The sequence below is a fragment of the Acipenser ruthenus genome, chromosome 37, assembly GCF_902713425.1.
Source record: "Acipenser ruthenus chromosome 37, fAciRut3.2 maternal haplotype, whole genome shotgun sequence".
Taxonomy (NCBI): Eukaryota; Metazoa; Chordata; class Actinopteri; order Acipenseriformes; family Acipenseridae; genus Acipenser; species Acipenser ruthenus.
Genome location: NC_081225.1, coordinates 6,431,429 through 6,446,663, shown reverse-complemented (window position 1 = coordinate 6,446,663; position 15,235 = coordinate 6,431,429). Strand labels below are relative to the sequence as shown.

The 15,235-nt window shown below is 39.1% G+C and overlaps 1 protein-coding gene across 2 annotated transcripts in view; it reads left to right on the top strand.

Annotated features, from left to right (window-relative positions):
* LOC117966096 (netrin receptor UNC5D-like) overlaps positions 1 to 15,235 on the top strand; it is a 296,114-nt gene that overhangs the window by 216,511 nt on the left and 64,368 nt on the right. For both annotated transcript variants that reach the window (XM_059008505.1, XM_059008504.1), the window contains exons 5-8: positions 561 to 741; positions 5,610 to 5,777; positions 9,411 to 9,575; positions 10,741 to 10,773. In XM_059008505.1, coding sequence (XP_058864488.1) covers positions 561 to 741; positions 5,610 to 5,777; positions 9,411 to 9,575; positions 10,741 to 10,773 — 547 coding nt within the window. The remainder of the gene's footprint in view (positions 1 to 560; positions 742 to 5,609; positions 5,778 to 9,410; positions 9,576 to 10,740; positions 10,774 to 15,235) is intronic.

Here is a 15,235-nt window from a genome sequence, read left to right as displayed (position 1 = left end):
GCAGCCTGGAGAAGGCACCCATCAAACCTGTAACAGCTGGAGCAGTTTGCTTAGGAAGAGTGGGCCAAACTACCTGTTAACAGGTGCAGAAGTCTCATTGAGAGCTACAGAAAACGTTTGATTGCAGTGATTGCCTCTAAAGTTTGTACAACAAAATATTAGGTTAGCGGTCCCAACATTTTTGTCCATGCCATTTTCATTTGTTTTCTTATTTACAATATTATGTTGAATAAAACATCAAAAGCAAAGTCTGATTTCTATTAAATATGAAATAAACAATGGTGGATGCCAATTACTTTTGTCAGTTTCAAGTTATTTCAGAGAAAATTGTGCATTCTTCATTTTTTGTGGAGGGGTACCAACAAATTTGAGCACGTCTGTAGCTGTGTAAGAAATGAATATACTTTGCCTATATCCTATGATCATATTTTCCCATTATAATTATACCGCACACAAACATAAACATGTTTGTGATTATACAGTCCTGATCATTCTCAGTGTGGGTTCTCGCATCACAGTGTTTGACACCAGTTTGAACTGATTTATTTTGTCTTTGTCAGGTGGAATGGCTAAAGAATGAAGAATTGGTCAGTTTATTCAACGACGATAACATAGACACCAGGGCTGATCACAACCTCATCATTAAACATGCCCGGCTGTCAGACTCTGGAAACTACACTTGTCTGGCCAGCAACATCGTGGCCAAAAGGAGGAGCATGTCTGCTACTGTGGTGGTGTACGGTGAGGCTGCTTGTTTTTATGTATTATCTTTTCCTGGTTGTACAGATACGATGTCCTGTATGAAGGAATACAACTTAAAGAAGCTTTTAATTATATTTTCAATATTGTGACAGGTGGCATTCATGGGGTTTCCATGCAGCTCATTTTACACGTGAAGTGGCGATGCACATGCACGTTTGGGAGAATTAATCGTGTAAATCAGGTTTGTGGCCGAAAAAAACGGCCAAAGAGAGGAATAGTTGGTGAACTGGTTGTCATGAGCCAGCTCAATCGCCCAAAACAGCGCAACGACATCCAACAAGTTGTTGATGCCCTCTCAGAACTGACCAAATAAAATTTCAAATGAACGTATTGATTGTGTTTTATTTGTTTGCATCATTAATATTTAACACAACAGCAAATCCAACACAACTTAAAAGAAAGGAGAGCCTCCTCAGATCACTGCTGTCAAACTGAAACTCAGGTAACCTTCACAGTTGCCAAGTCCACTTATAATAAGCGGGATTGGGCTTGTTTTTTGGGAGTCGCGGGTTGGAATTTACATAAACACCCATACTCTGATATGGGTTGTGCTTGTTTTGGGCTTGTTTTGAAAGGCAGTGCCGCTTTTTTTTCTCGTGAGACTTGGCCGTCTGTCTCACAGGCAGCCTCTGATTCCTGAACACCTCATTTTGTGGTTGACAGGAGTTTGTGCAGGATACAGCAGGCAGTGGCAATTCTGGGAACAAATTAATGCACTTCAGTCCGTTTCATCAGTATCTGCCACCTCCCTTTCAAGAGCCCACGGCCCATATTTGCCCAAGCGTGGTGTTGAATGCTTCCTCAGCAGCTGTCAGCCATCCGGACAGGTAGGGTTTCTAAGCCAGGGTAGTATACACAGCCCCACCTGATCCCCAATATGCTGTATTGCCTGAATGAAATATATATACAGTGCCATGAAAAAGTATTTGCCCCCTGTCTGATTTTCTGCATTTTTGCACATTTTTCACATTGTATTTGGTCAGATTTTTTTGTGGGTTGTAGTAGTATATAGAGGGAGTCTGAGAGAAAAAATGACACCAAAGTTTGGTGCTTCTTTCATTTGTTTGGTGTGCAAGGTAATCAAACATGCAATCGTCAGGTGTGAAAAAGTTATTGCCCCCCCTAGTTAACTCAACCCAATTAAAGGGATAATTAGGGTCAGTACTTTGGTTAACAACCAGGCCTGATTTGGGCCAGCCCTGCCCAATATAAATCTGACTAACTTTGGCCCTTACCATCAGAGTGAAGTTGTCAACACACAGGTTCTAGAGGCGCATCATGCCACGAACGAAAGAAATTATTGAAGACCTCTGGAAAAAAGTTGTTGATGCATATCAGTCTGGAAAGGGTTACAAAGCCATTTCTAAGGCTCTGGGGCTCCACCGAACCACAGTCAGAGCCATATTGTCCAAATGGAGAAAGTTTGGGACAGTAGTGAATCTTCCCAGGAGTGGCCGTCCTGCCAAAATCTCTCCAAGAGCAAGGCGTAAAATCGTCCAAGAAGTCACAAAGAACCCTAGAACAACATCCAGGGATCTGCAGGCCTCTCTCGCCTCAGCTAAGATCAGTGTTCATGACTCCACCATCTGAAAGACACTGGGCAAACATGGGATTCATGGCAGAGTAGCAAGGCGGAAACCATTGCTCACTAAGAAGAACAGCTCGTCTCAAGTTTGCCAAAAAGCATCTGGATGATGCTCAACAGATCTGGATTCATGTTCTATGGACAGATGAGTCAAAAGTGGAACTTTTTGGCCGACATGGGCCCCGTTATGTCTGGCGAAAACCAAACACTGCATTCCACAGTAAGAACCTCATACAAACGGTCGAATATGGTGGTGGTAGTGTCATGGTTTGGGGATGCTTTGCTGCATCAGGACCTGGACGCCTTGCCATTGTTGAATTCTGGAACCATGAATTCTGCTCTGTATCAGAGAATTCTACAGGAGAATGTCAGGCCATCCGTCCGTGAGCTGAAGCTGAAGCGCAGCTGGGTCATGCAGCAAGACAATGATCCGAAACACACAAGCAAGTCTACATCAGAATGGTTGAAGAACAAGAAATTTAAAGTTTTGGAATGGCCTAGTCAAAGTCCAGACCTAAACCCCATTGAGATGTTGTGGCAGGACCTGAAACGAGCAGTTCATGCTCAAAAACCCACAAATGTCACTGTTGAATCAGTTCTGCATGGAGGAGTGGGCCAAAATTCCTTCACGGCGCTGTGAGAGACTAATCAATAACTACAGGAAGTGTTTGGTTGCAGTTATTGCTGCTAAAGGTGGCATAACCAGTTACTGAGTCTAAGGGGGCGATTACTTTTTCACACGGGGGCATTGGGTGTTGCATAACTTTCTTTAATAAATAAATGAAATATGTATCAAATTGTTGTGTTATTTGTTCACTCAGGATCCCTTTTATCTAATATTAGGTTTTGGTTGAAGATCTGATAACATTCAGTGTCAAAAATATGCAAAAATGCAGAAAATCAGACAGGGGGCAAATACTTTTTCACGACACTGTCTATATATATATATATATATATATATATATATATATATATATATATATATATACAAAGAAGACTACGTGGTGATCTGATTCAAGCATTCAAAATTCTAAAAGATATAGACAATGTCGACCCAGGGACTTTTTTTACCTGAAAAAAGAAACAAGGACCAGGCGTCACAAATGGAGATTATTTTTGTTTATTTTGGTTGTTGTTTATTAAAAAAAATAGTGCGTCTGCGCTGGAAAATTCAATTCCTGTGTCCTGGGTCTGTGCTTTTAAAGGTGCAAGAACCCGAGGCGGTGCGATTCTTTTACAATATATATAACGTCTCTGTCGGTTTTCAGCCATTTGAAAAACAATTTGGGCAAGAGCAGTACAACACATTAATTAACCAACCAGGCACAAGGTATTTTGCTTTATTACAGCAGCTTAGATTCACTCATGTACCAGTTCTCTGTGCATGGAAACCACATTTTCACAAAAAAAAAATTGCATGGAAACCCCATGATTGACACTGATAGGGTTTCAAGTTTCAATCTTAGGGTTTACTAATATTTTATTTTTATTGATCCCCAAGATTGAAACTCACAACCATGTCACATAACCAAAAAAAGTTTGTGCTGTTGCCCACAAATCGGCTAATAGCCATGTTATTATTACTGTATTATGTATTTAGCAGATGCCTTTATCTGACACCACAGATATTGACTGCAGATTTCACCTTATAGACAATACTGTGTTAGTGTTTTATAACGAGAATGAAAGTGCTACTGGAATGGCATTGTTGGGGCAATAGGAGCCATGACCATATCGCCTTATAACTGGTTCCGTGGTTTAAAGCGACACCTTATAGAGGGGCAGCACTGTATATAAAAGGTGGGCAGTATACACGTTGTGCATATTATACAAAAGATGTAACTCCAGGAAGCTCAGGGCTGAATGTTAAACATGTATTATATTCTGAAAGTAAAGGTAAAGAATGTGCTTTGAACAAAAAGGCAAACACAACTGATTTCCAGTTTTGAGTTTCATGGTCCCTGAAGTCCACTGCAAACAGTGGTAATCCGTCGACTAAAGGTTTCCCACCTCCCTGAAATAACTGAGAATGGATCACAGGTAACTATTTAAAAACCCTACAGATGGTGGGTGTTTCAATTTTATTTTGCCCACTCCCTGTATATCCACTCAGGGCATTGTTTAAAATGAAGACAGGAATACACAAACCACAAGAGGAGGCAGTAATGAGTTTATTATGAAAAATAATTTAAAAACGCATTAATCTGTAGCATTTTAATAGAAGGCTTTTCAAAGCAGCATTTGGTAATTGCGTTTGTGATTATTCACTTTGTTCATTTGATGAGTCTAAATAGAGTTTAGTGAAAGGGCAACAGCTCACTGCCTCCATGCCTACTGGTACACAGATCATTTTACATAATGAATATAGTCATATAGTTTTGCTTTATGAAAGTTAAAAATAGCTGCTGTTTTGTTTTTTGTTTTTTAAGGCTTCTATGAAATTTTCAAAACACTTTGGGAGCAATTAGAGTACGTCTCATACTTCTGCATAGCAGTCAGTGATCTCTGATAACTCATACTTGTTGGAAAGTTTTCTGTTCAATACGCCCATAGACAGACAGACACACTGACAGAAAGAAATATACAACCTTCCATAGTGTATTCATTAAACTCTCCCCCCTGCAACATTCCACCCCTAGTGAAATACATTGGTAAGAAATACCACCTTGCACAAAAGGAGTGCTAAAGGTATGTTGCAGGGGGGACAGGGTAATGGTTACACGTGGTGTACCAGTCGTACTTAGTGAGACAACATGTTTGACAACACTTTTGAGGACACATGGCTCCTTCTGAGTTTTAAAAAGTAGGACTGATATAGAAAATGATACAAAGTGATTGTAAACGACAAGAAAAATACATTTGTTATATTTCAGACTTTGTACCCTGTTTACCCTTTAAATGAGATAGAAATCACTTGTATGGCTAATAAATGTGAATGATATTAACGGGAGTGTGACAGTACTCAAAATGTTATTATCTGGAGCTTGTCCCCATTCACTTTTGCTGGGATTTGTTATTATAGTGATTTCTTCTAAAAGTTTCCTACAGTACAAACATGGCAACGTGCAATAAAGCATAGTGAAAGCATGGTAAAGCATAGGTAGGCATTCTAACGCCCATCAAAAAAGCATGGTAGATCTGCTAAGTTACTGTGCAAATTTACCGTGGTAACATTTTTGAAGGGATAATAAAGAGAGGGTGACTTTGCCAGGGAAGATAGCGAGCGAGTTTGACTGAAGCAGCTGTCTTCTCTTCTCTACAGTGAACGGGGGCTGGTCATCGTGGACGGAGTGGTCTGCTTGTAATGTGCGCTGTGGGAGGGGCTGGCAGAAGCGGTCCCGGACCTGTACCAACCCAGCGCCCCTCAATGGGGGGGCCTTCTGCGAGGGCATGTCGGTGCAGAAAAGCACCTGCACTGCCCTCTGTCCAGGTAACAAGCACCGTTTTGCTTGAAAACACAGGAATATATTCTAATGATTATGAACGCTGCTCTCAGCACATCAAAAGCCAGATTTCAGAATATCCCAGTACATCTTATTTAAGTGTTGTCTCGTGTTTAGTGTCCATCATCAACTGACAAACATTCTAAAGACACGGGTAACGGCATAAACTGCGTATTGCTACATGATTTATAATAAGTTAATATGTACAGTTGATCCTGACTCATGGTATAAAAGAAGACATATGTGTACTATAAGAGACAAGGTCAACTGTAGGTATTAACTTATATTATGTTAAGGAAACCGCAGTTCTTTACAATAGGAAACATTCCTCTTCATCAATAAAAGTCAGACAGGACATTTTCATCCACAAATGAACAGGGGAAAAACAGCCATAATACAGATTTTTTTTTTATATATCTCTACAGGCAGTTGATTTAATACTGTAAAATCAGGAAGGGTCCTACAAAACCCAATTTCCATTTGCTCATACTTGGGCTAATAATGTCTGGCTACTACAAAGGAACTTGCACTCAGAGGCCACACGCTTTGAACTCACTGTGCCTTAAAGCAGTGTTTTATATGATACACAGTAGGGGAGAAAGCCTTGTAGTAGACAAGCTTAATATCACAGTGCTCCTTAATCTCAGGGAAGCATTTGAACGCATTTACAAAAAGCCAATTTATGCTTTTACCACAAAAATAAATCAATAGTGATGTGCTCATCATATTACAGGAAGAGAAGAAGTTCTGGAGAAAGTAATGCATGTAAAGCAACACAATATACTTCTTCTAAGCACTTTTGCAAGCGATTTTCCCTGCAGGCTCCAAAGATAAAAATTTACATTTAAATTAGTTGTGAAGGAAGCTTGAAAGAACCAACTGTGGCCCAGTACATGCAAGAGCAGAGTAGGCGACAGTCCTTTGTGAGAATTCGAGTGAGTTCCCACTTTCAAAATAGCTTGAAGACTGGTTTCCAGTGGTCTGTACTGGCTCTAATTAACTTTCTCTAGTAACTGAATTAGTTGAGTAATATAGTGTAGAGTTGCATCAGTCTGCTCCGTAAAGTGAGCACGACACTGCTCTTGCCTGATTCTCCTCCTACCTCGCTGATCGCACATACCGAATGCCTTGGCTTGCTCACCCTCTGCCTCTTGCTCTGTCCTGGGACCTCTCCTGTTTTCTCTCTATACCCGCTCCCTGGGTCCCCTCATCTCCTCCCATGGCTTTTTGTATTATCTCCATGCTAATGATGCCCAGATCTTCCTCTCCTTTCCCACCTCTGACCCCGACGTTTCCTGCTGTATCTCGACCTGCCTCTCAGCCATCTCCTCCTGGATGCAGTCGCATCATTGCAACCTCAGCCTCTCCAAATCAGACCTCCTTTCCTCCCCCTTTCCTCCCCCACTGCTGATCTCTCTATCTCTATCCCTCTTAAATCCACAACCCTCTCTCCCTCCTCATCCACCTAGAACCTTGGTGTCACCCTAGACCCCTCCCTCTCCTACTCACAGCACACCTCTACTGTGACACGCTCCTGTTGCTTCTTCCTCAGCAACATATGCAGAATTTGGCCCTTCCTCACCGACTACTCCATGCAGCTCCTAGTTTTGGCCCTGGTACTGTCCCGCCTTGACTACTGCAATTCCCTCCTGGCCGGCCTCCCTGCCTCTGCCATCCGTCCTCTCCAGCTCTTCCAAAACTCTTCTGCTCGCCTTGTCTTTTCCCTTCCTCATTTCTTCTATGCTGCACCGTTGCTCTGCTGTCTGCACTGGCACTCACTTCCAATTCAAAACTCTTGTACTCGCCTACACCCTCTCTCTCCCCCTCCCCCAGATTAGCTGTACCCCCCCTCCGTTCCCCTTACAGAGCCTGCTCCTTCTCCACCCTTGCCCTTCAGTGGTGGGACGACCTACCCATGGATATCAGGACTGCTCAGTCCCTGACCACCTTCCAGCACCTCCTCAAGACACACCTGTTCAGACAGCATCTGTAAACTTCACAACTCTCGACTATACTGGACTATATGGCACCCAATTGTACCAGTACTTGCATCAGCTTGTACTTGCACTGAACTGCTCCATACCTTGCCGTATTTTATTACTGCTTTTAATTATAATTACTTCTTGTATCTTGTATTTGACTGTACTCTTATAGGTATCCGTATTCATGTTGTTTTTGTAATTGCTCTTATTGAAAACATTCTCATCCATTCATCATACTTACTATGTGCTCAGACTGGACTTTACTCATATAAGCAAATATTTTTAATAAACGTTAACTGATCTTAGTCGAACCCGCTCTTACACGTGATTATTTTTTGCTCTTTACTATTTACTGTATTCTCTATTTATTGGCCCCATGTGTACTACTCAGGCATTGATTCCTACACTTCTGAGCAGACCTCATAACTAAGGCCCTGTGTAAATCGTGATTTCACAGACTGGGTGGGGATCGTGAAATAAACCCAATACTGTGATTTATTCAATATTCTTAAGAAATAAAAATACATTACTTCATAATTAGTATTTGTATTTCATACCAAAAAAATCACATTAACTAAACTGTACAGCTCTGCTTGTTATGTGACTGCATGTACTATTCGGCATGCACATAGTGCTGTGAAGTGGTTATGTCATGTGACTATATGTAATCTAGGCGGGAAATTCAAATACTACACACTGTAAACAAGAAAATGCAGTATCCAGCAGGAGTTTTACACAGCGATGGAGGTAAGCTCTTCTGTGCGTCCTGCAACGTTACTGTAGATCACTTCTGAAAATCGCCTGTTGACAGCTATTTAAAGTTTAAAGTTTATTTATTTATATAGCACCTTTCACACAAAGTGTCTCAAAGTGCTTTACAGTACAATAAATAACAACCAAATACAGAATAAAACACAATTTTCACCAAAAGAGAAAGGCAGAAATCTAGAGTATTACTGTGACTGCTTTACTTGCAAAGAAACAATGTTCCAAAAGTCCACTGAAAACCGTGAAGCACGAAACACATAAACATTTTATTTGTTTTGCAAGGCCTAAATTGTGAACATGCATCCGACGTAGAACGGAAAGTTGTCCTTGGAGATACACTTTACCTACAGGCTGTTAATTACAACACTGTTTCGCAAGCTATTGTAAAGTGACGTTGATTTTGATGATGTCAGTGAATTTATCTCTCTTTGCTGTTTAAAAAAATAGTAATCTGTACACACAATTTATAAAATAGTTCAGTGCACATTCCGCGAAATATGATACTTTACCTGTGACACTGCTGTGAATTAAAAAAAAATAATAATCTGCGATTTTCACAGGGCCTTACTCGTGATGGAGTCTGAGTTAATATCTCACAACCTGCCTAGCTTGCCTCCACAATTGAACACCTTCGAACACCGTTCGGTTCTAGAAACCACTGTGCCAGAAACTCTATCTTGTTTGTTTCTCGGTTTTGTACCATTAACAAGTAATTTTCTACTTTAAAAAAACAGGATTTAATTAAATGCTGAAGTAAACGTTATGAAAACATATCCCTAAATTAAGTAGATAAATGTGTGTTGTAAGTTTTGCATCAGTGGTCCTTGGGGAATTAAAACAGTGGATTTGCCCTTATGTTTCGCCCCCTAGTGGACGGAAGCTGGGATGTGTGGAGTGAGTGGTCAGTCTGCAGTCCGGAGTGTGACCGCCAGCGGAATCGAGACTGCACTGCCCCCTCTCCGAGGCACGGGGGCAAGTCATGTGAGGGTCCGAGCCAGGAGACAGAGAACTGTACTGAGGGGCTGTGTACACAGAGTGAGTGTTACTGGAACTACAGCTGGGTTCCATACAAATCAAACCAATTACATTGTGTTTACTTGAAGGATTTAAAGTATTTCAGTAATAAAGAAATGAATACATTAAAACTGACATGTCCATTGTGTATCACTGTTTCATCCCTCGGGGCAATTGCTTTCCCTCTATAGGTCTCAACTCCTGTCAATATTTGAATTACATTATACAATATGAAATACAATAGTGTATTAGATAAAATACTACAGTTTATGCCACACATGTGGCTAAATAACTCAGAGAATAACTTTAATTACTATTTGACTGAAGCCAGGTAATACAGCAGGCCTGTCTGAAAAGACAGACGAAGGGGCTTCTTAAAGTTTTTGTGTATAAACAAAAATTAGAAAATAAGATTTTTGCAATTTGATTGTTGTTATAAAATAGTAAAACTAGTTAAAGAAGTCCTGAAAGTTTACACACACTGTGAACTATGCTGCTCCATACACTGGAATTCAGACATGACCTGGTAGCTTGATTGCAGTCACAGTGTTGTGGATTACGTTTCAGACACACAGACAAACAAACAGATGAGTCTATTGCCAAACACAGTAGAGTACAACATACTTCAATTAAATTGTAAAATAATATAAATGATAAAATACACATGTGGTATAAATAGCACATCCCCATTTATACCAACCACGACTGCAGTATGTTCGTGGAGTATTCTTTATGTAAGATAAAGTATAATATTTATATGAAATGCAATGCAGTTTTAGACTATGTTTTAATCTTTTTTCTTGTGGGAGATTATTGCTTTAAGTATAGCTGTGCTGGAAGATACTGTATCTTTTTTTTTTTTATCTTTACAAGCCTTAGGTATTGAGAACTTGGTTTTTAATTACAATTCAGTGTAATTCTTTTTTTATATGAGGTAGTTTAGCCAGTTGCACCTTTGTAGATAATCTGAAAGCAATTATATTTTGTATGTGTCTTCAGATGGAGCCAGCCAAGCTTCTCCAAATTACTACAGCAGTGCACTGGTAAAAACATTATCTAAGATCTACTTAGCCAGGCGCTTCTATAAAACACCCCTTGCCCTCCCTGCAATGAGATGTAATTTCTTGGGTTATAGATATTGTAAATTTCTATAATTATCTCTTTCTCTCTAATTCCATCCCTGTAGACCGAAAGCTACTTCACAAGGTGAAACCACAGAGTAAGTTGGATTTTATTCTGGGGGGGTAATTAATTGGCATCTTGTCCACAGGGGCAGGAGTTTTCTTTAAGTTATTACCCTAAGCTTCATAATGAAGTATGTTATAGTCTGAACCACACCAGCCTACATTTATAGTACATAGCTAACACAATAATTCCAGTCAATCTGTTCTAATATGTATTACCATCACACCGTAGATCTCACATTTTCCTATGTGTATTTGATTTGTAATGATATATTTTTTACAGCATTTCTAAACAAAAAAGAAAATGACAAAGTATCTGCATGGCGTGATCAAAACATTTTCTTCACTCACAGATTAAAATAAATTACCATTTAAAAATCTAATTCACCTTTACAGTAATGTGTGTGATTTTCATATAGGAAAATGTGAGACCTATGAAATTATGGAACTTTATATTAGGTAAGATTTATTTTTAAAAAGTTTGATGACCATGGAAGATTGCTGAGGTCTCTGTCATGCTCGTCAAACCATTCGTTCTTGAAAGTAGCCATCGCCATCAGGGTGCAAGTGCAGCATTGCTGGGTCAGGGTGGACCTGATGAAGTAATCCTTCCAGAGTCATCAAGGGACCCAGGGTATACCAGGAGAACATGCCAAATCCAATCTGGTAGACAGGTCCTAATAAAGTGTCCAGTCACTGTGCATATTTCCAAGCAGTGGTGGCTCATCAGGTGGCAGAGAGGGCACTGCCCACTCAAAAATGTTCAAATAAATAATATTTTTATTATTTATTTATATGTAATATGTAATATAACAATAAATACATATCTTTAAAGCAGAGGCAGCCATTCCAACCAAATTCTCCACACAGTCACCGCTGTACATTCACAGGAGGCGCTTTTGTCTCCTCTGTAGTTATGATGAGCACATCTATTAGCCAATCACATTCTTCCATTGTTTCAGCTGGCTTGCCTGGAACACTCAGTAAGAAAATAATCAAGGAAGACTTGCCTCCCCTCCCCTTTTGCCTGTTTTAGCCAGTCACACATTGATGACCTCGGATGGTAAACTGCTAAGAGTTAAAGGGACGAAGCACAGTTTAGAAGGACGTAGCGAATGCCTTTAGATTGATTCATATATAATTAGGGCTTCTGATTTTCGGTTTTAACCAATAAAAAACCAATAAAACACCCCTGATACAAAAAAAATGAAATCGTGTATATCCAATAAACACCAGAAAAACAGTGGAAATGGTTATGCAATTCACGTTGACTTGACCCCTTTCTCCATGAAAAAAATAAATAAATGTCCCAGTGCAGTTGGGCAATGTCCCTCCTTCCTGACTTGTATCTTGCATTGATTTGTTCTGAATACTTTAAACCCACCCCGACTACTGAGTGGCAGCACATTCCTACATTTCTATTGGATGATTCTAACACGCTTGCAAGATTTCAAACGAGATGTTCTTGCTCGCAAGATTTAAAGCTGTATTACAGTACATAAGGTTCACATGCTTATGGATTTTAAAACAGAATTGCAAATTGTGGCGAAATGTAAAAAAATGCACAAACACCCTGGAAGAATATGCTCGTGACCATAAGGATTTCATTGAGGAAGACATCAAAAAAAAAGAAGGTACAATTGAAGTGTTCAAGTACTGTCGAGTTACTATAAATATTGTGACTAAAAACAACTAAAACAGTTACATATAAAATAGCTTAAAAAATAAGCACAGAAAAATGACATTAATAAAAAAACGTAAAACAGAAGGCCTAATTATAATTAAGAATACTGTTTCTGTTTGTTTCTTCGAATTGTAATGTACCTTGCTCTGGAATTAAAGTTTGCTTCATTTTTCAGAACGGAATATCATTATTTTGTTGGTCATTTATTTAAGTTTAGCAAAATAAGGCGATAGGATGTGCTTAATTTTTGTCTGCCTTTCTCCTGCCTTAACAACTTTGTTTAGAAAATAGTTTATGCAAAGTATGTTAGTTATGTGGTCTTGAAATCTATTTTTTTTATTTTACATTAGCATCAAACATGCTTCTATAAGTGTGCCACAAAGATACCAGTACTGCTATTAGTCTAATATTACAATTGGAAACACTGATGATATTCTGCACATACATCTTGTGAACAGGAGCAGCCCCTACTCAGAGTACTGTATACCCTGGTAAATGAACTAATCACAACAATTACAGCATGAATACATCACCCTTGAGTCTGTAGTTCATGTAGCTTTTGGGGAGATACATTTACTTAACATCAAACTCCTGGTTCCTGATCATTTAAATAATATACTTTAAGTAAATGTCCTAACAAAACCATTTTATAAAATGTTTCTGCTATGCACATCCATTTATTATGTAGGTCTCAAATGTGCAGTTTTGAAAGAAACACATGTTATAGCAAACATGTATTTTCATCTCAAAACATGATATCTCGTATTACACTAGGTTAAAGAAATATCTGTTCAAAAGCTGTCTTGCTCTGTCATTTCACCTGGAGAGTAAAATTCAGGAAGGTAAAGTAGAACCAGATATTGTGTTTTAACCCTTAGCGGTCCATTTATTCAGCGCGTGTCAGGTCCAGTTCACACGCACAGTTTATTTTAGACGCGCTGTTTAAAAGTATTTTTTTTCACAGTAAAGCAGGTTTAAAAGGCACTGCATATCAACAGGACACTCAGTACTGCATCTCCAGCCCTGCCCCACCCCTCGTTCGCTGTTTTTTTCACATACCTCTTCATAGTTGTGCATACTGATAGATCATCTCCTGATCACTCGTTTTATCACCAAACTCCTCAATAATGTGATCTAAGTTATTATTTTATTACTATAACATCTAAAAAAAGCTCTGCAAATGTCTGTGATATTCTTTGAGCGCTGGATGCAGAAGCAGCTATCTTGTTTGTTTATGTCCATGTTATCTATGTGATGCCGGGGCTATCTGTATTCATGAAATACGCGCCTTTTTTTTCGGCTTCTCTCGGCTCCTGAATCTGACTCGGCCATTGAATGGTTTTTTCGGCTTTTTCCGGAGAAAAAACGACTAGAGACCTGTTTTTTGCATCTTTTTGATGATGTCGGACAGTGTCCAACATTGGACCGGAAAGGGTTAAAATAAAAATGCATGTGTGCTATAACATTTTTTTTTTTTTTCAAACCTGCATATTTGAGAACTATGTAGTGAATGGGATTGCAAAATGGCTAAGATTTATGGAATTATTTTGTTAGCTACTGTTACTTGAAGGTAGTTCTGAAATCCAGGACTAGGTGCAGGGCTAGTGTTTCAAACCTTGCAACCCTTGCCAAGAAAGCTTCTAAAAGATACTTGGTTAGTAGGTGCTTCTGTACTAATTCAAATTACTGATGTTAAGTGATATCCCTATGGGCCAGTCTGGAATACTGTATATTCCCTAGGTACCCTCCATTTTTTAAAAAAAATAAAATCCTGTGTTGCTGATGAATGAGGCATTTGTTCTACATTAAGCCCACTCAGACTGCCTGCTTACTAACTATCTTCAATTAATCAGTAATCGTCCGCTTTTTCAATATATGAGAATTATGTTTATGAGCAAGCTGTCTGACAAGTGCATTATTTTAGAGGATTACACCACCCACTAATATTATTATTATTATTATTTATTTCTTAGCAGACGCCCTTATCCAGGGCGACTTACAATCGTAATAAAAAGCAGTAGGGAGATACATTCACACACAAAGAGCTATTGTGACAGAGATGGCTCTCGTTACATCTGAATCAATTCCGTTTCGATTCTACGGCAAACCAATCCATTAGCCTCGAGTTCCCAAAGCCATAGCCAAAACATCTTTAACCTGCTGCTGTTTTTCTTGTTGTAAACCAAGCTTCTGAGGCAAGTGCTCTATTTTCTTAAAATAGATTCAAGAATTGCTTGTGCTATTCTCAGAGGAAGCTGCATTTTGAGTCCTGAGATCTCTGCCTTTGGGAGCACCACAGCACTACTGATAGGGAATTAGGAATGATGCAATCAGTATTACAAATACATATATAAAACTCAACTTTGCATAATAAATAGGATTAAGTCACGTCATGTCCCTATTAAAACGTATTAGTTGCAACAACACTTTTTAGAGTGCATAGATCTCACACCATGAAAAGCATTGTTAACGTTTAAACCACAACACATTCTATATGAACAGATTAAATACACCGATATCAGCTTTTAGGCTTTTTTATGTGCTTTTGAAAGGCGCTATAAAAGTGCAATGTTGTTGCTATAATATGTTTGTAAGTGTTCGATGGCTGCCTCTAAATCATGTTCGAAACAGTGGCATTTTATTACTTCATTTGCCTTCACATGTTGCAATAATGACAGACCCCCCAGTCTAAACAACAACTCATGGAAGATTATATACATTTGATAACAGTGTCATGTACTAATATTGACAAAAAGGTGAACATATATTGTTATATAAAATGTGGTATATTTTCACCAGGTGTAATGTCGGGG